Source organism: Euprymna scolopes, chromosome 24, assembly GCF_053919585.1.
Source record: "Euprymna scolopes isolate OS-2025 chromosome 24, ASM5391958v1, whole genome shotgun sequence".
Lineage (NCBI taxonomy): Eukaryota > Metazoa > Mollusca > Cephalopoda > Sepiida > Sepiolidae > Euprymna > Euprymna scolopes.
Genome location: NC_136505.1, coordinates 14,694,038 through 14,719,555, shown reverse-complemented (window position 1 = coordinate 14,719,555; position 25,518 = coordinate 14,694,038). Strand labels below are relative to the sequence as shown.

Below are 25,518 nucleotides of genomic sequence, written 5' to 3'. Positions count from 1 at the left end.
TTAATTATATGAGTGTATTAGGCATATTCATACATATGCAAATATACATGCAGCATACATATAGAAACATACAAAGAAATATTGACACAATATCAATACTTATACAATATATATATATATATATATATATATATATATATATATATATATATATATATATATATATATATATATAAGTTTAAAAGCATTTCATCCAAGGCATGAAAATTGTTAAACAAAATGTTTTTACTATAGGCTTTAAAAATAAAGGTACATGATTCAAATTGAAATTTATTGATCTTCAAAGTGCACTTTTATACATTTTACAAAGTAAGGTATTAAATTTTTATACCTTACTTTGTAAAATGTATAAAAGTACACTTTGAAGATAAATAAATTTCAAATTTAATCTTGTACCTTTATTTTTAAAGCTTATAGTAAAAACATTTTGTTTAGCAATTTTCATGTCTTGGATTAAATGCTTTTCTAACTTTTATCGTATCGTTTTAAGATTATATTTTATTTAATTTATTAATTTGGATTTTAAAAAAAAATGTGGTTTTGCATGTATTAATAAAACCGCTCCTACTCTCTATTTCAGTTTGTATTTCTCCTCACACCACAACTCATTTTTGCAACCCCCTCTTTGTATTATTACAGGTCTGGATATTCTCTCTGTTTCAGTTTGTATTTCTCCTCACACCACAACTCATGTTTGCAACTCCCTCTTTGTCATACATGTTTGAATAATGAAAAAAATTTGAATTTTTTAACAAAAACTTTAAAATAACTTTTTTAGATTGAATTTTTTAAAACTTCTTTCAGAATAGAAAATCTTTACAATTTAATAAGGAACATATTTCATATAGGTTTCATTAAAAATATTCAGTAGATAACGAGAAAAATAGAGATGAAAATTTCAAAAGGACTGTATAACTGGTTATGCTCAATAGTAGTCCTCGCCAGCGAAAGTCTTTGTTATTGTTATTCTATTATTATTATTATTTAAAACATTTTGTGCCCTGCTCTTTCACATGAGGACTAATATTGTCTAAGTATTGATATTGCGTCAATATTTCTACGTATGTTTCTATGTGTACGCTGTGTGTATATTTGCATATGTATGAATATGCCTAATTCTAGAAGTGTAAGCCATCTTGAGTTTCAGAACAGTTTCAGATGGTTCGCTGTTACACACAAGTCCTGGTAGGTGACTTGTTTGTAGTAGACAGTTCCACAGAACAAAATATTCTTACCGTGTCGAAACCCGGGAAAGAACATGTGAAATTGCTCCAGAAAAGGTTTAATATTTATGAAGCAATTCTGGTTTCTGATTGGTTTGTAGCAGAACGTGAATTAATTTGATTCGTCAGTTCTTAGCAGCATCGTTTATAAATAGAATCGTCCGACTGTGTGGGATCATACCCCCTTATCACTCCAAAATATTGCAACACTAATACACTCATATAATTAAGTATCCCATTTATTTAAATCTACCACTAAGAACTAAATAAGCCTAAAATGCCAATTTTCCATAATTATACCAGCTAGCTAATATTACTAGAACAACCTCAATAAAGTTTATACCCCAGCTCTGATCATTATTTCTCTAATATACTTTCTGCAATAATACATTCATACTTAATATATCGGCTTAAATAGTTTCACTGTACCTATTCCCTAACATATATTGGAAATTATCCAACCAAAGAGTCCCAATAATATAATCTAAGTTACACACTTTCAAAGATATATAAAATACTAAGAAGAAATGGCGTTTTTATAAGGATAAATTAAGTTCCTAAAAAATACACTATATAATTTTGGAAAAGACTATCAAACTGTAGAAATTAAAGGTGATCGTAGGTGAATTTTAAAATTATTTGGAAAATCCTTCGAAAATTATTTTGATTAAAATGCACTCTTTATATATTAAAACTTAAATAAAAAAAATTAATAAGTTTTAATAAAAGAAAATAAAAGAAATAAGTAAATAATAATAATTATGAATCACAATAAAAAACTAATATAGAAAAAATATAATAATAATAATAATAATAATAATAATAATAATAATAAATGCATTAATACTTATCTGGATTAATTAAAATTTAAAGTACAATCTATACATGTACATATGCCTATATGCATGTGTCTGTGCGGGTATATGTGTACACATGTGCATTTGTGTGCATGTCTATACGCGTGTGTGTTTGTATGCATATATATATGTGTATATGTGGAAACAAAATAAAAGCTTAAATAACTACTATTTGATGAGCTTAAATATTCTAACTTATTAAGATATAAATTAAATAAATAAATATCCAATTCGATACAAATAGAAAAAAGTCAACGTTAATTTCAAAACAAAAGATATAATTAAAAAAAAAAAATAAATAAATAATTGAACGAAAAATGTGTCTTATTGATAGACAATATGACCCAATTTAGTTAAACTTTTTTTTCTATAGTTGAAACACTTTGAAATGACTTGAATTATAATATTGTTAATATCGTTGTCTGACATCTTCGTTAGTTACATGTCAAATGTTTTCAACCCCTCCCTTCTCCTTTTCTTCATCTTAGTGTATTCATACCACCGTCTATATCTTTATATTACCTCTCCCTTCTTATCACTCTGTCTAACTTTTTCCTGTAACTATCCTTTTAACCCCCCACCCCCAGATTCTTTAACGGAAATTTGATTTTTGTAATTAATTTAAACCCATAAGAACTTTAACTTTGTTTCACGCCAGTCATAGCATATTTTCTCTCCTCAAATTTTGAAAATAGTCTTGAACTTTTTTAATTTTTGTATCTTAATTCTTCTTGCCTGATAAGATCAACTATGATTGAAACGGTCTGCGCATCATAGCAAGATATGACTGTATTTACTTGAATAATATATATATATATATATATATATATATATATATTAGTCTAAAGAAGCTTTGAATAAAAAAAATGCAAAAATAAAAATAAACAATGCAGTTTAAATTCCCGGAAGGAAAAAAAAAATTAACTTTAACATATCGCAAACTTAGCACCTACGAGGGGCGTGCAATAAGTAATGCCCCTGACCAACTTCCCATAGTAGTAGAGCAACGAAACTTGGCACAGTTATTAGTCTTTCTCTACATAGGAACCACCCAGAGGTATGCATTTCTTCCATCGTTTGGTGCAGCTCTGGAGACCGTTTTTGTAGAACACCCCAGGTTGGTCCTCCAACCACAACGTGACTTCAGAAATCAAGGCTGCATCATGTGGGAAACGCTTTCCTTTCAAAAACTACTTCATAGCTGGGAAGAGGTGAAAGTCAGAGGGTGCAAGGTCAGGAGAGTAGGGAGGATGAGGAAGGATTTCATAACCACACACCTGTGCTTCTGATCTGGCGACATGCAAATTGTGGACCGGAGCATTGTCTTGCAGGAGGAGGGTACCTTTGCTGATCTTGCCCCGCCTCTTGATTTTGATAGCTTCCCTTAATTTCCTCAAAAGTGAAGCATAATAGGCTCTTGTAATTGTGGTACCCTTTGCCAGGAAATCTGCCATCACTACTCTGTCCTGGTCTCAGGAGACTGTGAGCATGATCTTGCCAGCGGAGGGCTGCACTCTTGCCTTCTTTGGAGCTGGTGAGTCCAAGTGCTTCCACTGAATTGACTGGGCTTTGGTCTCTGGATCATAGTGATGGACCCAGGTTTCATCCTGTGTAATCAGTCTTTAGAAAAACTTTGATTCATCTTCTTGGCACATCTCCAAATTCATCCTCGAGCATTTGACGCATTCTCGCTTTTGGAATGGTGTGAGCAACCTGGGAATCCATCTGGCAGACGCCATATGCATATGCAAATGGTCATGAATGATAGTTTCCACAGACCCTGTACTAATCTTGACATCTTGGGCTATTTGTCGAATAGTAATGCGCCGATCTTCCAAAATGGCAGCCTCAACTTGAGGGACAGATGCCTCATCAATGGCAGAAGGGGGGGGGCGACCAGGTCTGGGAGCTGTTTTCACAGACTTCCGGCCATGTTTGAATTCACGATGCCAGCATTTTACAAGGACATATGATGGGGCATTATCGCCAAAAGTTTCTTTCATTTCATCAAAAGTTTCCTGTGGTGTGCGTCCTTTCAAATACAAAAACCGGATCACTGCTCGACATTCAACAGGCTCCATTTCACACCTGACTCAGTTCAAACACCTGTAAAACAGAAACCACAATTGGTTCAGAGCTGTAATTTGCCACATAACCTATATAGATATAAATCATTGCACATGCAAAATTTCAGCTAGATCAGACAACTGGAAGTGGGTCAGGGGCATTACTTATTGTACGCCCCTCGTACATAATCCGACTTCTAAAAAGTTTATAATGACAAAAGAGAATTCATTTATATAAGGATGAGAAAAAAAAGGGGGCATTAAATAAAGTTGTTAAATAGAAATAGACTTAGCACTTGCATAAGCCGATTTCGCAAAAGTCTTCAATTTTAAAACAGAATTTAACTACATAAGGATGAAAAGAGAAAATCTTAACTAAAATTTTGTAAATAGAAAACGGGGATCATATATATATATATATATATATATATATAAAGGGCGTGTTAGTTGTGTATATATTTATAAGTTTATATTATTGTCTAGTGCAGGACTGCCCATTATGTCAATCGTGATTGACTGGTCGATCGCAGAGATACTGTGGGTAGATCGCATGGTATTAAAAACAAAAAAACGTTGGTGCTGGCAAACTTTCAGAACCTTGCGAAGGCGCTGGAGACTTGCGCAGTCATGTACATAGTTTGACAGTGCATGCTACATAAAGAAAATTGGTAATTGTTTGTTAGTTTGGCATTTTCAAGACTCGAGCCAATCGCTATATTCATGTACTACTTTTTCCAGGAAGATGCTGAGGGTGTTTTTCTCACATCGAAAATTGCAACACTGTTTCAGCTGAATTCTTCTGGAGTGATTCTAACATTATAAGCCGACATTCAGCTGATGAAGAGCTTATGGATAATTCTGGAACTCATGCAGCCTTCCAGTGCCTGCTGCATCCTTCTGCACCCTTTCAGTGCCTGCCACACCTTCCTACACCCTTCCAGCACCTGCCACATCTTCCTACAGCCTTCCAGCACCACTTGCAGCCCTCAGCAGCTTACCCTTCTTGCTTTTTTTCCCTTTCATAAATAAAAGGCGATTTGTCGTCTTTGAATGGACTTCAGTCTTTGTGTCATTCTTTCTTTTGTTATGCTGTTTTTCTTTTTTCCTTTGTGTCTATTATTTGAGTTGTACGGTCAGCTGGTTTTTATAACTGGCTGTTAAACCCTCTGCAACAATATATAAAAAAATAATTGGTATTTTTTTAAACACCTATCCCAGCGTAGTATAAACACCCCTAACATCCCCATGTTAAGAACGGCTTTCGAAATAAACACTCCCAACCTTGAAAGGCGTTCTTAACATGGGGATGCTGGGGGTGTTTATACTACACTAGATTAGGTCGTAAAAAAATACCAAATGATTTCAAATAAAAATTGTTTAAAAATTTGTTTAAATAATTTGTCATTTTTTTCTTGCATTTCATTCCGTTTCACTCGATCTTGGTTTTTGATCGCAAGGTCAAGGCTGCTTCATGCTTACAAAATTGCGAGTGTTTACACATTTTAATTGTGCATTTTGTTGAGGAGTCGCATAAGTCCCCTAAAACAAATAACTAAAAAGAAATACACTACCAAATAATGTAAAATAACCTTTTGTTTATTTTCATTAAAGGAAAAGAAATTACTTTTTAGTATGCACAAAGGTGGCAGTCTGTATGAAAGAAGAAAGGGAGGAAGGAGGTGAAGACTTGAGAGCTTGAGAGAAAGAGTCCAATTACGTGTTGTGGCAAAGTGAGAGAAAGAGAAAGTCAAACAATGTTCTTTGATGTGTGAGAAAAGCTGTCATTTCAGCTACTGAATTCACTCGGCGAGTGTTCGACTTGCGATTTGTCTTTCTGCTGATGTTTGTACGAGAGAAGTTCTTCTTGCCTTTTATATTTCTTTAGAGGCTCCCAGAGGCTTACAAAATTTTTTTTTAAATCGAGCCCTAATTGGTCAAAAATTTATATTTTTGCTGGAAAAAAAGTGCTTTCAACTATGTTGGCCATTTCTCAAGTGTCCTGCTTTTTGACCCAAGAGGTTTGGTGTAGGTGAATGCTGCAATTCCCACGCAAATGAATTTATAAATTTTAATGTGTGTATGTGTCTTAGAAAAATAAAATAAGAAACACCACAATGTCTCTAGTTTATATGGTTAAAATAAATTAAATTTTTACTCGAAATGACTCGAGTGTAAACATTTTGAATGCCTTATTTTTTTCATATCACCCACAAACCTTATTTAGCGACATTACCAACTAAATAAATAATTATTCTCGTACTTGTTTAATTTAATCAAGACATCAAAAAATGAAAATAGTTAAAAAAAATTTTTTTTAAGTTATAGTATACATACTCGTTATGGAATGAAGTTCTCCGAAAAAAAAAAAAAGTCAAATTTTAATGAGATCGATCATATCCGGGGACGAGATGGGGGGGGGGGGGTCTTTAAACGAAAAAATGATTAACAAGGACAAAATGAAAAAGGAATTAAAAAAAAAAAGACATAGAAACTGTAAAATAAGTGAAAAAAAAAATAAAATATTTATCTAGGTATTTTTTTCTGCTCATGTTTCAAAATAATCTCATCAAATTTTGACAAACTTTAAACAGTGATTAGAGTTATCTCCCCTGGCGTCCCACTCCATATCCATGAAAAGCAAGATGGCCACGACACGAACAATCTTATTAAAGTTTAATTTTCCTCTGTAAGAAAAAAAATCTCTACTTGATCAAATTAAGTTTTTTTTTGTATAAAACTTTTATTCCATAACAAGTACAATATAGCTTCAATATTTTCAATATTTCTTTTTTCAATATTTTCAATATATTTTTCAATATTTTCAATATTTTTTTCAATATTTTCATTTTTTTAATGTCTTCATTACAAGTACCATTTCATCAAGTAGTTTTTTTTGTTTTTTTTTTACAGAGGAAAATCAAATTTTAATGAGATCGATGCGAGCGCCTTCTAGCGATATGTTTGAAAGTTAAGCTACCGTGTTATGCTCAATTACCAGTTTTGTTTAAATAATTGATACTTGTACAGTTTAATCAAGACATTAAAAAGTGAAAATATCGGAAAAAAGTTATATTGTACGCATCCGTTTTGGACTGAAGTTCTCCGAAAAAACAATTTCACTTAATTTGATCGAGTAGTTTTTATTTTATTTTTTTATTTTTTTACAGCGGAAAAACACGTTTTTATAACAGCGCGCTCAAGGTGGCCATGTTTGGATTTTTAGAACACGCCAAAAAAAAAAAAAACGCCGGGAAAAAACTATACAAAATACTGTTAGAAACTCGCTCAATATATGTTACCGTGACATAGGCTGACGTATATTCTGAGGGTTTTTAACAGTAGTTTGTATATATATATATATATATATATATATATATATATATATATAAAATAAAAATTACAATTAAATTTACCAAAATGATCCAAGATGGTAAAATTAAAGTATATTATAAATATTAAAGAATTAATATTTATAAAATTATCTCAGCCAGATGTAAAAGCTCGATAAAACCAAATAGGAAATAGAGCTTATAATATGAGCAAACAGTTAATAAAATCTATTTATTTATTTTCCATTTAGTTTCATCTAACAACTCTTGCTGACATTTTTTTAAGTGATGACCTGTACATTTCAGTTCAACATTTTATTTTATATTTTATTTTTTATTTATTTTATTTTATTTATTTATCAACTGAAATGTACAGGTCATCACTTAAAAAAATTTCAGCAAGAGTTGTTAGACGAAACTAAATGGAAAATAAATAAATAGAAAATAAAGAATAAATAAAGAATAAATAAATAAATAAATAAATAAATAAATAAAAAATAAAATATAAAATAAAATAAAATAAAAATATACTAATCGCAATGCCTCTAACCCACCTAGTCGCATCAGGAGTAAGAAAAATATTTGATTTAATCCTCCATTTAGCCTAAATGTCAAAATTAATATACATAAGGAATTCTTCAACATTGTACAAAACTCTTTCAAATACCCACACAGATATAGTTCTATTTTCAATAAAAATCCAATCAGGATTTCTTATTCAACAATGCCTAATATAGCACAAAGAATCTTAACATCTAATAACAAAAAAAAATTAAATCAGCCCAAAAAATCCCTTTCCCAATTAAACCAAAAACTAACTGCAATTGTAATAACAAACATCTTTGCCCACTCAATAATGATTGCATCCATAAAGATGTTATATATTCTTGCACTATTACTGAGCTCCCACGCAATCCTCCCATAACAGACACTAATATTTCGTCTTCAAGTTATTCTTCTTCCCATCCTCCATCTGATATAGTTACTAATCCAATACACCACTCGAGCAGCCCTTCCATCTACAATCATACAACTAGTAATAATAATAATAATAATAATAATAATAATAATAATAATAATATTAATGAGAATAATAATATTTCTCCTAACAGCCATCCTAACACTAACAACACTCATTATCCCCTCCAAAATAGTTCTCATACAGTCATTGTCCCACCATTTGTTGAACACTATGAACAAAATTCAAACTATTTAACTAATATAAATTAGCAAATTAATATTAATACCAGACCTCGAGCTTTTAATAAAGTACATACATATATCGGCGCTACTTCAACATTAATTAAGAAAAGAATATCAAACCACATTTCTTCTTTTAACAACGATAATTCTAATAATAACCAAGGAACTTCTCTAACCACTTTAATTAAAAAACTTAACTCTAACAATACCCCCTTCTCAATCAAATGGACTATCATAAAAAAAGTTAAGTCTTATACTCCAGGCTCTAAGTCATGTCGCCTCTGCACAACCGAAGCTATAACTATAATTACTTCCCCTTAAAGTAACAATATAATAAATTCTAAAAATGAACTAATCTCTTTCTTTAAATATAAGTCCAAATTTAAATATGGCAATTTTGAAATTACATAGTTATTACTTTTACCCTTTATATAGATATAAAAAATTTTTTCTTTAACTTTATCGTTTTTCTACATACTTCTTAATACTTTATAATTTAATAATCCTTTATTTTAATTCTTTATCTCTTCTTTGCATGGCCGGTTATTTATCTGCATTTTCTGCTTTATTCTTTAAACTTTCCTATCTATCTGATATATCAATCTACCCACACTTTCATATCTTGTATGTATATTTACTTATATTTTACTATATGCATTTACTTACTTTTTTTTTCTTGCCTTTTCTTGCTTTTTCTTGAATTTGCAGATACCGGCCATCCTCTCCCCTTAAATAACTTTTATTTAGTTTTTTATTTTTATTTTATTTTATATTTTATTTTTTATTATTTATTTATTTACTTATTCTTTATTTATTATTTATTTTCTATTTATTTATTTTCCATTTAGTTTCGTCTAACAACTCTTGCTGACATTTTTTTAAGTGATGACCTGTACATTTCAGTTGACCTATATTATTTTGCCCTATATATTTTTTTCGCGCCTTTAAAATTTCCTGTCTGGGTTATGTTGACTTTTGTTTCCCTTTATTTTATATTTTATATTTAACTTTATCATCATTTTTTTTCTTCTTTCTCTTCCCTGATCTTTCTTATTTATATTTATGTCTCGGAAGTAGAGTGAAAAGCATATCCTATTTTTCTTTTATTTATATTATTGGAATCTTTTCTTTTTTCCTTGTACACATTTTTGTGAATTATTCCATGGATTTCTGCCTTTGAATTATTATGGACCATCTTCTTCCAATTACGGGATTTCCTTGGATTTTACTTGTACAAATGGAAATTCTTTTAACTTTCTTGAAGTTTTACATTTGGATTTTACCATCACTGGATTTTTTATTTTCCACCAGACTATCCATTCATGTGTAATCACCTTTTTCTTCACTATATTCCCTCTGCTTCACTTTTTTTGTTTTCAAGTAAGATCTTTGACTTACTTGTTGTTTCATCAAATACTTCTGCATGCAAAATCCGATCCCGCATTTTGCTAATTCCTACCCTCTGATGAGAAGGAAAGTATTTCTTCGAAACTCCGCGGATTAAGGACTATCCATTTATCTAGTGTTTTCTTTTCAGATTAAATATGTTTTTAACTCATTTCAGAGTGTTTTTTAACATATTTTATTAACTGTTTGCTCATATATATATATATATATATATATATATATATATATATATATATATATATATATATATATATATATATGTGTATATTTTCCCAAACTTGCAGTGTTCAATAGAGTCCGGCGCCATTTTAAATTTTCCAATACACCGGTAAACACTGTATGTTTTTCGAGCTGAATAAACATGTCATATTAAATAAAAACACACAAAAAAATATCCAGTTAGGTAGAAAAGTAAATTATCTTGCCTTTGATAACATTTATTTGTTATATATTTGTTTGTTTGTTTTTTTGACAACTTTTTCGAATCTATGTGTACAGTAATACAAATCCAAAAGCACCCTACATAAAAAAAAATAAATCTTGTTTTTTTATGTTTATTTACAGAATGTCATATGCATGCGCGAAAGTGAAGGTCAACTCGATTACTTTTTGTCCTTGTCTACGTTCTTCTAAAAATAACTTTTTCTTTTTATGTCGTCTTATTTAAAACAGCATGATGTTAATGTTGTAATATTGTTTTTGTTTTAAGAAACTTCAAATAAATTATCGACCCAATAGTGTGTGGCGGGGGGGGGGATATTAACTTTTATTTAGTTTTCAACGTTTAATGCACAAACAAGTTTTTCTTGGCATGTTTATACGCAGTTTTAATGCTCTAATTAAGAAAATTAATGTTGTAATACATTTTTATTTATTTAACGTTATTTATCTATTTTTAAATTTTAGTTGACAAACCAGAAGAGTAACCGACCACGACCGCCGTCGTGACCTGACTCAAACTTAACTGCTGTATAATGCTAGAAATGGGGGTATCTTTTAATAGGTGTACCATTTCAAAATAATATTTTGCTTGCTTGCTTTTTGGCACTTGTGTAGTGTGCGCCGGTACAACTTTTTGGTTTTCAATTGGAACATAGGGAAAGTGCAGAGCAGGGGAAGACAAATGCAAACCGAAAAGATATTTTTTCGTAACAAAAACAAAATTCTAAAATTTTTGAATGCGTGTTTTAAAAAAAAAATTTTTTTAGAAAGTTTTCTTTTAAATAAATATAAAATATTTTATAATTCAGAAATATGTTACTTTATGTACATGTTTTATAAAAAATGAAAGACTGTCTATTTTGTATAACATAAAACGTGCTATTATAATATTATATATTTCTTATATTTATTAAAAATATAAACTTTATAAAAATATATATATATATAAATAAAATTAAAAAATAACACACATTAAAAATTTCAGAATTCTGTTTTTGTTACGAAAAAAATTTTTTTTTCGATTTTCAATTCGGTCTTGAAAATGCATTTGTCTGCCCCTCCTATGCACTCTCCATATATCCCAACTGAAAAAAACAAAAAATGTTATCCCAACACACAACTGCACAAGTGCCTATTTTTCTTTTCCATTTTCTAACATAATCGCATAAAACGTTGCCCCTACGCTAAAAAAAAAAAAAAAAAAAAAAAATTAAAATAAAATAAACGTACTGGATATATATTTTTTCTTTTATTCTTTCCAGTTTCATACGTAATCGCCTATAAAAAGCTGCCACGTCACCACAAAAAACATACTATTTATCTCCCCGAGCCATAAAAGTTAACTGTCCTAAAACGCTAGAATGACCCAGAAAGGGTGCTATACTTTTAATGAGGTTATCATCGAAAAATAATTTTTGTTTGTTCGTTTGTTTTTTTTTTTTTTTTTTTATAGTATTTGTAGTTTCCCACGTAATCGCCTAAAAAAGTAATTTCATTAATAGCGAAGGGTATTAATTTACAATAATGCCTTCGATTTAATTTAATTCTTTGACTTTATTTGGGTCTAACCGTTTTTATTTGATTCTGTTCTTTAAGGAAAAAAAAAAAAAGATTAAAAAAAAAAGAAAAAAAGAAAGGGCAAACCTGTTGTTTTCGTCTCAAGGGGTTCGGCTGTTTCTTCCTCGGGTAACATCGACCGAGCGATTACGTCAAATCGTTGTCCACTCATCTTCATAGACGTTTCTTTCCTTGCAATTCAGTTGTCTATTTTCCGAAAAAAGAAAACCAAACTTAAAGCAAAGCAACTACAACCCCGGAAATGTCAGTAATTAAACTTTTCAGAAACCGCCCATCCACTATCTTGCTGATATCTGAACAATGTTTTTTTTTTATCGCAACGTGACGTCATTTCGTACACATTATATAACATCTAACAGGGATTACCCTCCGTTGCCTGGGTATTTAGTAAACGATGAAAATAAACGTTCCTGTGTAGATTAGTGATGTTTTAAACCAACGCATCTCAGGTGAAAACATTATTATGCAATTACGTTATATGGTGAAAAAGTAATATACTTTCCAAAGATAATCCAGTAGAAGAATAATTAGAAGTAGAAATAGAATTTATCGCATTATGGAGTATGTTTTAATGTGCGACCTATTCATTCAGTATGACAAACTGAATTATCTCCCTTGACTTAAATTAATGGTCAGCCATTTCGAAATACAAAATGTCAGAACGTAATTGTGGATGCGTTTTGTTAAAAAAAAATACATCTAGCACATCTTTTTAGGGGATTGCTTGTTAACACCCTTAATAAAATAATTGATATTTGTTGAACACGTAACGCAAAATCACCACCAACACCACCACCAACAACACCAACAACAACAACAACAACGATGACGACAATTTTTTTTTTTTTTTTAAATAAAACAAAATAAAAAGGTTTATTTGAACGGCAGAAAGTTGAATGTTGGACTGTGCCTGAGGTAAAAAAAAAAAAAATGAAATAACAGGGTGTTCTTTTGTGGAGTCTGAGGTTGGCCAGCAGTTACCTTCAGTAAAAATCGTCGATGCTAGAATGTCTAGTGGAAAGGGGCGAGAGGAGAAGGGAGTGAGTCTGTCTTTGGTGCTTGCCGGGCTCTCACTGCTGGCTGACCATCATTTCCAAAGGGGCTAAAAAAGTTCCTTAGGGGACAGATGAATTAATGCGCTCTGCTTGCTGATTGACCAGCAGGTGACCGAATCACACACAGGTGGTGGTGAGGCGGGGCATCAATTCACAAAAAAAAAAATATTTTTTGTGATTCTTCTACTGGATCACTTTCCAATAAGTTTCCAGGCTTTTTTTTTTTGTGCAAGCATTTATAATTGTCGTATGTTATTGCTATACATCTTATGAGATGACTGATCAACTTTTATGATTTCAGGTTAAAATGAACAGCTACAGCAAAAATTGGAATACACCCTACTAAAGCCTGATTGTCACAGCTGATGAATTAAAAAAAAAATGCAATCTAGACGTGAGGACACTTTAGAAGAACGATATGCAATAAATTCTGTTTTAAACTTGGAAAAAATGCAACAGAAACATATGGAATGCTTTAAACTGTTTTTAGACCATCTTGCATGAATCGAGCATCAGTTTTTGAGTGGCATAAGAGATTCAAGGAAGGCAAGAAATCTGTGAGGGATGATGAGAGGTGTGGGAGAAGTAAAACAATTAGAACACTAGAGTTGATTGACCAAATAAAGAATTTCATGGACGAGGACTGTCGTGTGTCTATAGAGACAATAAGTGCACAGTTTGATGTCAGTGTGAGAACTGTAGACAATTATTCACGAGGAATTGGATGCGGAAGACTTGCACAACGTTTGTTCCAAGAGTGCTCTATTCTTGTCACAGACTATTTAACCAAGATGGGCATCAAGACCCTCACTATCACTTTCCAATAAGTTTCCAGACTTTTTTGTACAGGCATTTAAAATTGTCATATGTTATTGCTATACATCTTATGAGATGATTGACCAATTTTTATGATTTCAGTTTAAAATTAACAGCTTCAGCAGAAATTGAATACACCCTACTAAAGCCTGATTGTCACAACTGGTGAATTTAAAAAAATGCAATCTGGACGTGAGGACCCTTTAGAAGAATTTGCTCCCTGTGACTTTTTGTTATCCCTAAGTTCAAGGAAAACCTTAGAGGTTGTCATTATGAGACAATTAAGGAGATGAAAGAGGCTGCAACGAGGGTTATTGACATGCTCACACAAGAGGACTTCGATGGGGCCTTCCAGAAATTGTTGGAATGGTACAACCAGTGCATTGCAGCTAGAGGAGATTACTTTGAAGAGGAGTAGAGTTTCATGTGTGTATTATTAATAAAAGTGTCCATACGAAATAAAAGTCTGGAAACTTATTGAAGGCACCATGTAATATGTATAATTTATACTAATTTCAACATGACATGTAAATGTGTAATAATGTTTTCACCTGAAATGAGTTGGTTTAAAACATCACTGATACGCACAAGCACCAAAATAAAAAATAATTGCATTAAAATAAACAGTGCAAATCGAAAGTTCAACCTAAAAAAAAATACAGAAAATTTTTTATGATGCACGTAACTGTCCAGGAAAAAAAAAAATGTTCTAGATGTTGTAGAGGACTAGGATATATATAAATCCTAATGTTCCAGATGTTGTAGAGGTCTAGGATATATATAAATCCTAATCCCGTTACAAAAGAAAATAATGAAACGAATGGAATTGAAGGAAACAAAAACTCAATGGATGGATAAGATAAACGTGTCGTTTATTTACTGTTAAAAGAATGAATGTTTTAAATATAACATGTGCTCATGTCAGCGTGGGTGTAACCATCGTTTGCTGCGGGACTGGTGGTGTAGAAAGAAAAAGGAAATGTGTGTTCATCTCACGTTCGGGTCACTATCGTTTGTTCGCGCGTGGGAAGAGAAGTGAGTAATGTAATGGAATGAGAAATGGCAGTCCATCGTGTAGACAAAGAAAAGAATAGAGGGTTGACATCAGTTAAACTGTGCGCCCTGTTAGAAGTCAGCTACGCAGTGGTGTTCTCTGGGACAAGTTGTATATATATAGAGAGAAAGAGTGAGAATGTCAATCCAGTTCATGGAGAGAGAAAGCGTATAAAGTGTACGTACGGTCTATTAGCTTTTTGTCCCACATAGTAGCAAGTGGTGTGAAGCATGCGCGTGTGCGCACATGCCGAAAAGGCACACTGTCGGTCCGTAGACCGCCCAGCTCGGAAGCTGGTCTGAAAAAGGGCTGGAAACAGCTTGTCTCTTGCTTTTATAGTTGTTTCCAGTGGTCTTTTGCGCATGTGTGGATTTCCTTTGAAAGGGGGAAGTGACGTTGCCCCTGTGTGCGTACGTGTAGGGGAAGTCGGGGTAAGTTGAGCATAGGGGTAAGTTGAGCCACCCCCTTTTAACCACAATCGACTAAGCCAATCCAAGTTTGTATGCAATCTATAAACAACTGATCACGTGACTTTAACCTCCACCATTTTGTTTTGCTGAACCAATATCGGAGGTTGATGCAGTGAAAGAAAATCAGATTTCGTGCCAAAAAAGTAAAATAAAGCGTTACAGAGGTGAGTGCATGTTTCTTATGTGTAGTAATAGTTTGATTAGATATAATATGTGGTAGTTGTTTGTTCAATTACTTGCCTTCATACCTGTAAAAGATTTTTACATTCACCACACATGAGATGCATGCATTTGAACAGACAATTCAATGAGGTCAGACTGGGGTAAGTTGAGCCAATGCTAATGGGGTAAGTTGTGCCACTGGCTCAACTTGCCCCATATGTCCTTTTACACGTTTTCAAGAAACAGATGAATGTGCAACCACATCAGTAGAACTGTTATAGAGTGAATTCAAAATGCATGTTGTATAAGTTACATGCTCTACTTGTATAAGAATTAGATCTATGGGTTACCTAAATGTTTAAGATGTGTAAGCCGTGCTTGGATAGGAATTTGCATGCTGTACAGGCGCTTTGTTATTCTAATAATAATAATTATTTTTATTATTACTATTATCATTATTATTTTTAACATTATTATTATAATCATTGTAGAATCAAGAATGCACTTACCTCCCCTCTCCACCATTATGGACTAGCCTACAAATAGTCAGGCATGGTGGGTTATTCCATTTGGAGGCGCTTGATTGGCTAAACATGCTAGGAGAGGCAGGTGCCTCTCTGCAAATGCCAGCTGTTCTGGCATTCATTGTTCAATGTTCCAGACTTATGCCAGGAACTCCACTGAATCAACTAGTTCACTCTAGTAATATTCTACATCATTATCGGATTTATTGTGTTAACTTCATTTTTCTTTTTTGTGTGTTTCACAGAAAAAAAATCCACCAGACATGCGCCACTACGTGCGAAAGACAAATCGTGGACAAACTCCTACATACGTTATGGAACAGGCTGCTGCCGTTGTTACTGGAGGTCAGAGTGTGAGGAGTGCTGCAAAGGACTTTAACATTGATCGAATGACACTGAAGCGGTACATGGACAAACAAGACAGTCAACCAGCAAGGACTGCTTACACACCTGTTTCCTTATGGCAATTGGTTTTTAGTCCTGAAATGGAAATGGATTTGGCTGACCACGTGAAACAATTGTCAGACATGTTTCATGGTTTGTCATTGAGAAGATGTCGCCCACTGGCATATGAGTTTGCTAAAAAAAACTGTCTCAATCTGCCACCAAGTTGGGATCGTGAGAAAAAAGCAGGACATGATTGATGGTTAGGCTTCAAGAAGCGCCGGAACCTGGCAATTAGAGTGACAGAAGCAACATCTTTTAGGCGTGCCACAGCCTTCAACCGCCCAGTTGTTGATAAATTTGTCAACAACTTGAGTCAGATAATGGACAAGTACAAGTTCTCACCAAGTGACATTTACAACACTGATGAGACTGGGTGCACCACCGTTAAAAACCCTGGAGCCGTTGTCACAGAAAAAGGAAAGAAACAAGTTGGTTCAATCACCTCCGCTGAACGCGGGGAATTGATAACGGTGGTGTACACTGTGAGTGCAATTGGATCAGTCATGCCTCCTCTGTTCATCTTTTCCAGAGTCCACTACAGAGATCACTTCATCAGAGGGGGACCAACACAGTGCATAGGGAGGGCAACACGAAGTGGCTGGATGAATGAAGAGGTGTTTGTGGAATATTTAAATCACATCATCAAGCACACCAGATGCTCACCAGGAAAGAAAATCCTCTTAATCCTCGACAACCATGACACACACATTTCTTTGAATGTTGTGAACACAGCAAGATCTCACTGACCATTCCACCACACACTTCCCATCGTCTCCAGCCGCTCGACCGGTCAGTGTATGCACCCTTCAAAACAGCGTACAACAGAGCCATGGATGGGTGGCTACAATCCAATCCAGGGAAAACAGTAACAATATATGAAATCCCAGCTCAAGTGAACCAAGCCCAGATGATTGCCATGACACCATTTACCATTGCTCGTGGATTCCAAGCCTCGGGCATTCATCCATTTAACCGGGACATCTTCAGTGAAATTGACTTTTCCCCTTCTCTTCCAACTGACCGTGAGCAAAATGTGGCTGCAGAAAGCCTTGAGGAAAATTCTACTGTGGAAGATGCAGGACCATCAGGTGAGGTTCCTGGAGCAGTCTTGCCCGTGCACAGTGATGATGTCCGATCACAAAAACAGCAAGAAGATGATCTTATGTTGTTTACAAGCTGCCACGGCCAAACAGTGTTGGCAGTTCTGTCCGTTGTTCTAGCCAGCTCGTTTTCAGCTGTGACTTGTCACAGTGGCAACTTCATTAACTTACTTTCAGATATGTTTCAAATTTTGTGCTGGTTCATTCGCTGTAATTAACATTTCTACTTCATTATTATAATTTGTTTTATAACCACAGCAACAATTTTGGGCTTGTTCTTTCTTTATTTGCAACACATTTTTGCGTGGCACAACTTACTCCTGTGTGGCACAACTTACCCCAGAGGTTGGATCAACTTGCCCCATGGTCGGGGCAAGTTGAGCCATTTGATATGCATTTTTGTAAAGCACATGGTCGGTTTAGGTGTACTAGCAGAAAACTGCAACTTGTTTCAAAATGTTCCCAAATAAAAGAATTTTATAATAATACACTCATCTTTGCAAAATAATTAGTCGTTTGGGTTCTGAAGAGCCAAAATGGAAAATTGGCTCAACTTACCCCGACTTCCCCTACACGTATATGTGAAGTACATGTGTGTGCATTAGCGTGTGTGTGTATACACGTGAATATGATATGATATACACGTGAATACACGTTAATATATCTACTTGTGTGTACATGTGTGCATATGTTTGTGTGTGCGTATGTATATGACAAGTAATATAGCTTGAGATGTGAACTTGTGTTTTTGTGTGAGACTAGAAAAGGCTCACGCAATGTAAAACTCCATTGTATAATCTCATTGCTTTCCACTGCCTCCAACTGTACCCCTCATGAATGCATGTTTAACTTTCAAAGAGAATCCTCCTCAGGAGAATCCATACGAACATGGTTAACTAAATCTAAATCTGCACTCCTGAAGCGACATGTACATGGTAGCAAATATAAGCCTTTAGTGGAAACAGTTGAGATTCTTGATGTGAATCCAAACTATGCTCACACATGGCTGAATAATGGAAGAGAAACGACTGTGTCTCTTTTCCATATTGCACCCCTAGGTGAAGAAGCAGACTGCCCACAGCTACATCTGGAACTAGATTCTACAGATGTTGCTGTCTGGTCAGACCCTCCACTTGCTTTGCAGAATGCTCCTCTACATTTCGATGAAAACTCAGCACCTAATAGAAAATTACCAACTTTGAACACTTTCTTCTTCTTTCTCTATTTTCAATTTGAGCAGACGCACCTATAGCAACCTGGTCTCTTGAAAGCTAATAGACCTAGACTTTCCTGAGTGGCAGAGAATGTAGTAAATCAGTGGAACTCTCTGGTCACTTCCTCTTGTTGTTCGGCGTGCAGTTGCGCCCCTTTGATTTTACATTTTGAAAGTCATCATATTAGTTAACGGATGCTGATGGTTGTAAATATGGATGTAGATTTGTTAACAGAATAAAGTTTACTTAAACTATTCTTGTCTTCCTTTTGTCTGTCCGCTCATTACTCGATTCTCTTCCTTTAATATTTCATAGCAATTTTATTATTTTATATTAATATCAACAAGCTACAAGTGATTTTGGAGAACTTTTATTCCCTTCACTATGAAGCTGAGCAGAGGTGGACTGAGGTCAACATGTTGCCACTGTCAGGATTAGCTATCCGGACTTTGTATATTTTCTTGTGAAAGAATGTGGGGGCTTTGACGATAATGTACACAAGAGACCTGTGCATGCCCACTTCTTCCCTTTCCTCATACCCTTCTTCCAATTCCTGCTACCACAATTTCTTCAGCCCCTAGAATGATAGCTTTGCCGATCAGACGTGACGTTGTGTGCTCCGTTGAAATTTCAATACATCAGTCTCCTTTAATTAAAAGGCAACAAGCCTTATCCAAAGGGGGAATTAAAATAGAGTCAGAGAAACTATCCTTCAAAAGCAGACCTTCAATTAAATAGCAAGAAGGTTATACAGAAGGTGAATTCATTTGTTAAAATACCTTTTTAAAGGCCATTTTATTCCAAAAGAAAGCTCTAGAAGATTGTGAGGAATCCTTTTTAAAGAATAGAAGAAGTTGAAGAACAAGAAAGACTTTGGGCAGAGAGAACGAAAGGGAAACTCTCAAAGAAAGGTGTGAAGAAGAAGAAAAGAAATGTTTGTTAACGACCACAAAATTTCAGCAGATTCAAACTGTTCAACAGAAACTGTAGATATATTTAGAACCAGCAGGATAAGTATGTTTTACAAAATAATAACACTATAAACATTTTTGTATTGGAGCATATAAACACCCCATGGGAGTAACCATGTTTGGAACATTCAGGTGACTAACATAGGATTAAGCAGAATCAGGGTGGTGAGGAGATCATCCTTTCTTGTCTGACATGGGGCTTGGCTGTCCTCATCATCATCATCGTCATCATTCTCATCACCGATTTGGCTTACTCTGGGGCTACTGTAGCAGTCGGCCAAGGGAAGGAAAAAAGTTGAGTGCTGATTGTAAGTCATACAAGTCTTTTTTCTGTTCTCTATTTGTAAGAATACAAACCGGCCAGCCTGAAGAAAAAGTTCTTGGTAGTTAATTTGAAACTTTCCTATTGAAGGAAAGGTAAGAATTCCTCTTTCAAGAAGAAAAGTTTATCATTAAGAAGAGAAAATCAAACCCTGAAGTGGTTTAAAAAGAGAATAATCTCCTTTTCACAGAAAAAGAAAAATTAATTATAAAAAATGAGCAGTTTTTTCATTTAACGTTTTGGGGAAGAAAACCCAAGAACATTTAACCTTTTTGAAAGTTCTTGTGTAGAGACGTATGCTAAAATTTGTTCTTTGTTGTGTTTTGGGGGTTTCTTAGTTGGTCTACTGGCAGAAAAAAATTCCAGTAGACCAGCTAAGAAACACACACACACACACACACACACACACACACACACACACACACACACACACACACACACACACACACACACATACTTGGTCAAATGAGTGAGTAGGGGAGGGTGTGCGTGCGCACGTGTGTGTGTGTGTGTGTGTGTGTGTGTGTGTGTGTGTGTGTGTTTCTTAGTTGGTCTTCTGGAATTTTTCTGCCAGTAGACCAACTAAGAAACCCCCAAAACGAACAAATTTTAGCATAGTCTCTACAACACAAACAACCCAGAACTATTCACACAGATAACAAAAAAATCTTATTCTTCTCAGTTAGAACGATAAACTAAACAAAATACTAAAAAAAAAAAAAAAATGATAAAAAGCAAACACCAACCCAAAAACTTAAAACACATCCTAACCTCCTCTAAACTCGATCAACACACTACAAAAGGGGTTACATAATGCAATAAACAGTGATGTGGAGTTTGTGACATAATAATAGAAGGAAACACATACGCATTCAAAAACCCAACACAAACATTCAGAATAAAAAAGATCTAAATTGCACCTCCAGAAATGTAGTATATGCACTAAGATGCACAGCATGCGACAAATCTTCTATTTCAATTGAAAAAGTGTAGTCGAATTTCTTTCCTGTTTTTGTTCCTTTGCGACTGTCTCAGATATTTGAGGATCTAAGTGTTAAAATGTAACAACACCGTTTAAGAAGATTAACAACCAAGTTACAGCATCTCTCTGTTGCAGATATTGACAGTGTGAGACTAAGAAAACAATCCCTAGCATGGACGTGTGTCAGAAGTGGAAATGCAACATTAAATTCCTGACAAAAGTGCATAAGAATGATGGTGACTATGTAGAAAAATAAATTCTGGAGTATAAACGGTCCCATATTTTAATGGTATTGTGTCCGTTTTCGTAGTTCTTCATCTTTTTGAGTTAAAAAAAAACAAATATGAGGCTTTACTTGTGGAATGACCTTCACAGATTAAAATTTTGTCTAGGTATCTATATATTAACACGATAGCGTGTGTGTTATTTTGTGGGTCACACTTACATTTTTTTTCTTCCGAGTGACTGTCGTTTAATTGTTATGACCTTCCATTTCTTGTAATAAATAATTTTACCAAGAATTCTTCATAAGTTTTGGTTTCGATTTTGATTATAGCTGAAGGAACTCAAGTTATATATATATATATATATATATATATATATATATATATATATATATATATATATACTCGGGGTTTTTTCTATATTCAAAAGTAATGGACTAATGAATTCAACGAGGTTGTTAAATAGTGCTCAATAAAAAGAGCTGACAATACTTGTTTATTGTTATATAAACATGCTCACATCCCGCTGCTACAAATAGCCACTTGTTTCAATCAAACAACAGATATCATCAGGCAGCCACTTGACTATTCAAAAGTTCAATGAATAATGGATTTTTATTTTAGGTAGGAACTCTTTAGAAGTTGGAGTTAAAAAAACTTAAAACACAGGACTTTAATTAAATAAAAAAGTAAAAAGGGAGAGGCAATTTAAATAAAGTTAAAAAATTACAATGGGGAGAGAGTGATTGAGAAGAGAAAAAAGGAATAGAGACAGAAATAGAGAAAGAAAATATAGAGAAAACAAAATAGAGAGAAAAAGAAGAGAGAAAAAAAAATATATATATATACATATATACACACATACATACATACATATATATATATACATATATATATATATATATATATATATACATATACATATATATACACATACATATACATATATATATATGATATGGAGAAGAAAAGAAAAAAGAAATAAATGGTTATAATAAAGAGAATAAGAACTAGAAGGAAAAGGAAAGAATAATGAGATCTAGTTAAATAGGGAAAGAGAGAAAGTAAGAATTTGACAGTGTATAGAAAAAGAAAAAGAAAAAGAAAAAAACCTGCGTGTCAACCAATTTATGAACAATTATACAATTCAGTAATGAAACATATTATTACAAATACAAACAGAAGATACAATCCAAGCGTCAGAAATGAACGTGTCAAAAAAGGCAGTGAATGTATTCGGCTAGCATATTTATCCTCTTACATACGTCCACAAGTAAAATCAACGCAATTCAAACATACGTCTACCATTAATTAGGCCCTTTATGCTAAATGATATAGGTTTAAAGTTTTCGCGTTTTTATTAGATAAATATATGAATAAAAGAAGAAAATAATGATAAAACAATATTAAAATTATTATTAATAACAATAAACATAATAGTGATAATAATAATAATAATAATAATAATAATAATTATAATAATAATAATAATAATAATAATAATAATAATAATAATAATAATAACAGAATAAAATTAATATTTATTATCTTTTTAATATAACATATTTAGCCATAAGAGGGGATTAAATAAATTAAATAGGTCCAATAATTATAAATAAAAAACTACTAATATTTTCTTTTATTTCCCAACATTTGGGGGGGGGGGCGTCCATAGTATCACACTAGTTTGAAGTTAAAAGTTGAGAAAAGGTTTCAGTAGCACACACTGCATATCTACTCGACTTGACATCATCAATCCAGCTGCTTAAAAAGTGTTAAAACTTATTTAAATTTTTATTTTTATTCAATCTTGACCCCAAACAAGGCAAGTGCCACTTTGAAGTAGGGGGCTACTATTGGGGACAATTTGTGGGGGCATTATGAAGGAAGATGAGTAGAAAGATGTTTGTTCACATTACACTTGAACTTCTCCATATCAGTACAGTTGGGAAAGCAGTATCCCGGAAGGAAGTTCCAAAGACTTGCATTTCTGCGGAAGAAACTATTGGAGTAAAAGGCTTTCTTACACCTAGGGATCTCTACTGTAAAGGGGTGGGACTTAGCTGCTTGTTGGGTCCGTCGGGGGTAGTCACGTCGAGGAGGTATAAGTGTTTGCAGTTCGTCAGAGCAGCCACCATTAAAGTATTTGTAGATCAGGCAGAGGGATGCAACATTTCGTTGATGGGACAGAGGCTGAAGCTTAGATGACAGTTCAAGACCGATCAGGTTGGCGACTCTCTTTTGAACCCTGTCCAGGAGTGAGAGACAAGCAGCAGATGCACCAGCCCAAATGTGACAGCAATACTCCATACATGGGCGAATGGTGGCTTTATAGAGGTTCAGGATACTTTCAGGCTTAAGTAATTTTCTGGCACGGTAGAGAGAGCCCTTCTTTTTTGCAGCAGCCTTGGCAATGCTCTCAATGTATATATTCCAGTTCATATTCCCTGTAAACATTAGGCCGAGGAGTTTAAAGGAAGTACTTTCAGGCAGTGTATTCTTAGCCATTTCTATTGATGGTAGAAAAGGTTTCTTGTAGTTATTGAAAGAAATAAGCTTAGTCTTGGCAGCATTGAATGTGACCATCCATTTTTGTCCCCCATTCCACTACAGATTGGAAGTCATCCTCTAATGATTCTGCCATTTCCTTAGATATGTGTTCATTTGTTTTCCCCTCATGCCTGTTATAGATGGTGGTGTCATTGACAAATATTCCCATCTCCGAAACAATTTTATCAGGGAGGTCATTTATGAATATCAAGGACAATAAAGGTCCAAGGATAGACCCCTGGGGTACTCCCACATTTATATCATATTGTTTAGATGCATGACCATTGAGGACAACTTGGATTTTTCTCTTACTTAAGAAGGATTTAATTATATTGTGTATTCTTCCAGTGATACCAAGTACATCCTATACAAAGTACTTTAGTTCAATAATGGATCAGTCAGTTTACGCAAAAACATAAGCTTACGCAAAGAAAATAGTTCATCAACATGAAACTACTACACATGAAAAAAAAAACAAGAGTTTTGAAATTTGTTTCAGATTTTATTTCATGGAAATCGCTCCAGACAAGGCATGAAGTCACTTGATGCAAGGAGTTAGAAAAATGTAGTGAAGTAGAAAAAAAAGAAATTTAAAAAATATATATAAGACACAGCTGTTCCTTCCAAAAGGTCGAGCTCTTCAACGTCCAAAAAGAATTCGCCGTCACTTCTTCCAACCGTCGTTTCACTCTCTGCGCTCTTCACGCTGCTTAAAAAAAAAAAAAGTACCGTTTATATGCTGCCCATTTCTCCATTTATGCAAATTGACTATCAACCAGAGCCATCTAGTTTTCCATTTCTCCAAACAGCCAAATTGCAAAGGGGGACAACTCAAACCACACAGAGCCATCTAGTTTTCCATTTCTCCAAACAGCCAATTTGCAAAGGGGGGACAACTCAAACCACACGCCCCCTTGATCTACACGATCATCACATGTCAACCCATCACGTAGTCGCTCGACCAACATGGCGGCCGTCTCTCTTGCTGCGATCTCCGCAGAGCCTCTTTTTGAACGTCGCTACTTGGCTCGACGTCGCTGTCTTCCTCTGATGACACCACTACCGGCCGCACATCAAGGATGTGTCGAGGGATGTCGTCGATAGATACATTGTTCGGGGACTGGACACTTGTCACAATGCCCCTCCCCCAGCGTGTGGTACAGCGAGCATCAGGCGGTTTGATCCACACTTCCTCTCCCACTCGCACAGTCGCTCGCTTCTCGCTTTCCTCCGCGGGTACCTGTGCAGTTCGGGGATGCCGCCACTCGTACTTGAAGACTGCCCTTTGTGGCACTGACTCCACTTTTTGCCCTGACTTTGGAGCCATATTATACCAGAAGACAGCTTCTGGCGGTGAAATCTGGCCCCTTTCAGCTATAGCCTTAATGGCCCTGTGATGCCGCTCCACAATTCCGTTTCCGCCTGGTCTATATGCAGCCCTGAAATAGCGCCGCACTCCCCACTTATCCAACACATTCCCCATGGCAGCTGAGCGAAAGGCAGTTCCATTATCCATTAGCTCT

General features: G+C 34.2%; 1 protein-coding gene across 1 annotated transcript in view; it reads right to left on the bottom strand.

The window, feature by feature from the left end:
* The window catches only part of LOC145246600 (carotenoid-cleaving dioxygenase, mitochondrial-like), a 53,789-nt gene extending 41,110 nt beyond the window's left edge, over positions 1 to 12,679 (bottom strand). Inside the window, exon 1 of the mRNA XM_080108259.1 lies at positions 12,171 to 12,679. Within this exon, the coding sequence (XP_079964385.1) occupies positions 12,171 to 12,261 (91 nt within the window). The 5' untranslated portion in view covers positions 12,262 to 12,679. The remainder of the gene's footprint in view (positions 1 to 12,170) is intronic.
* Positions 12,680 to 25,518: the final 12,839 nt, after the last annotated feature.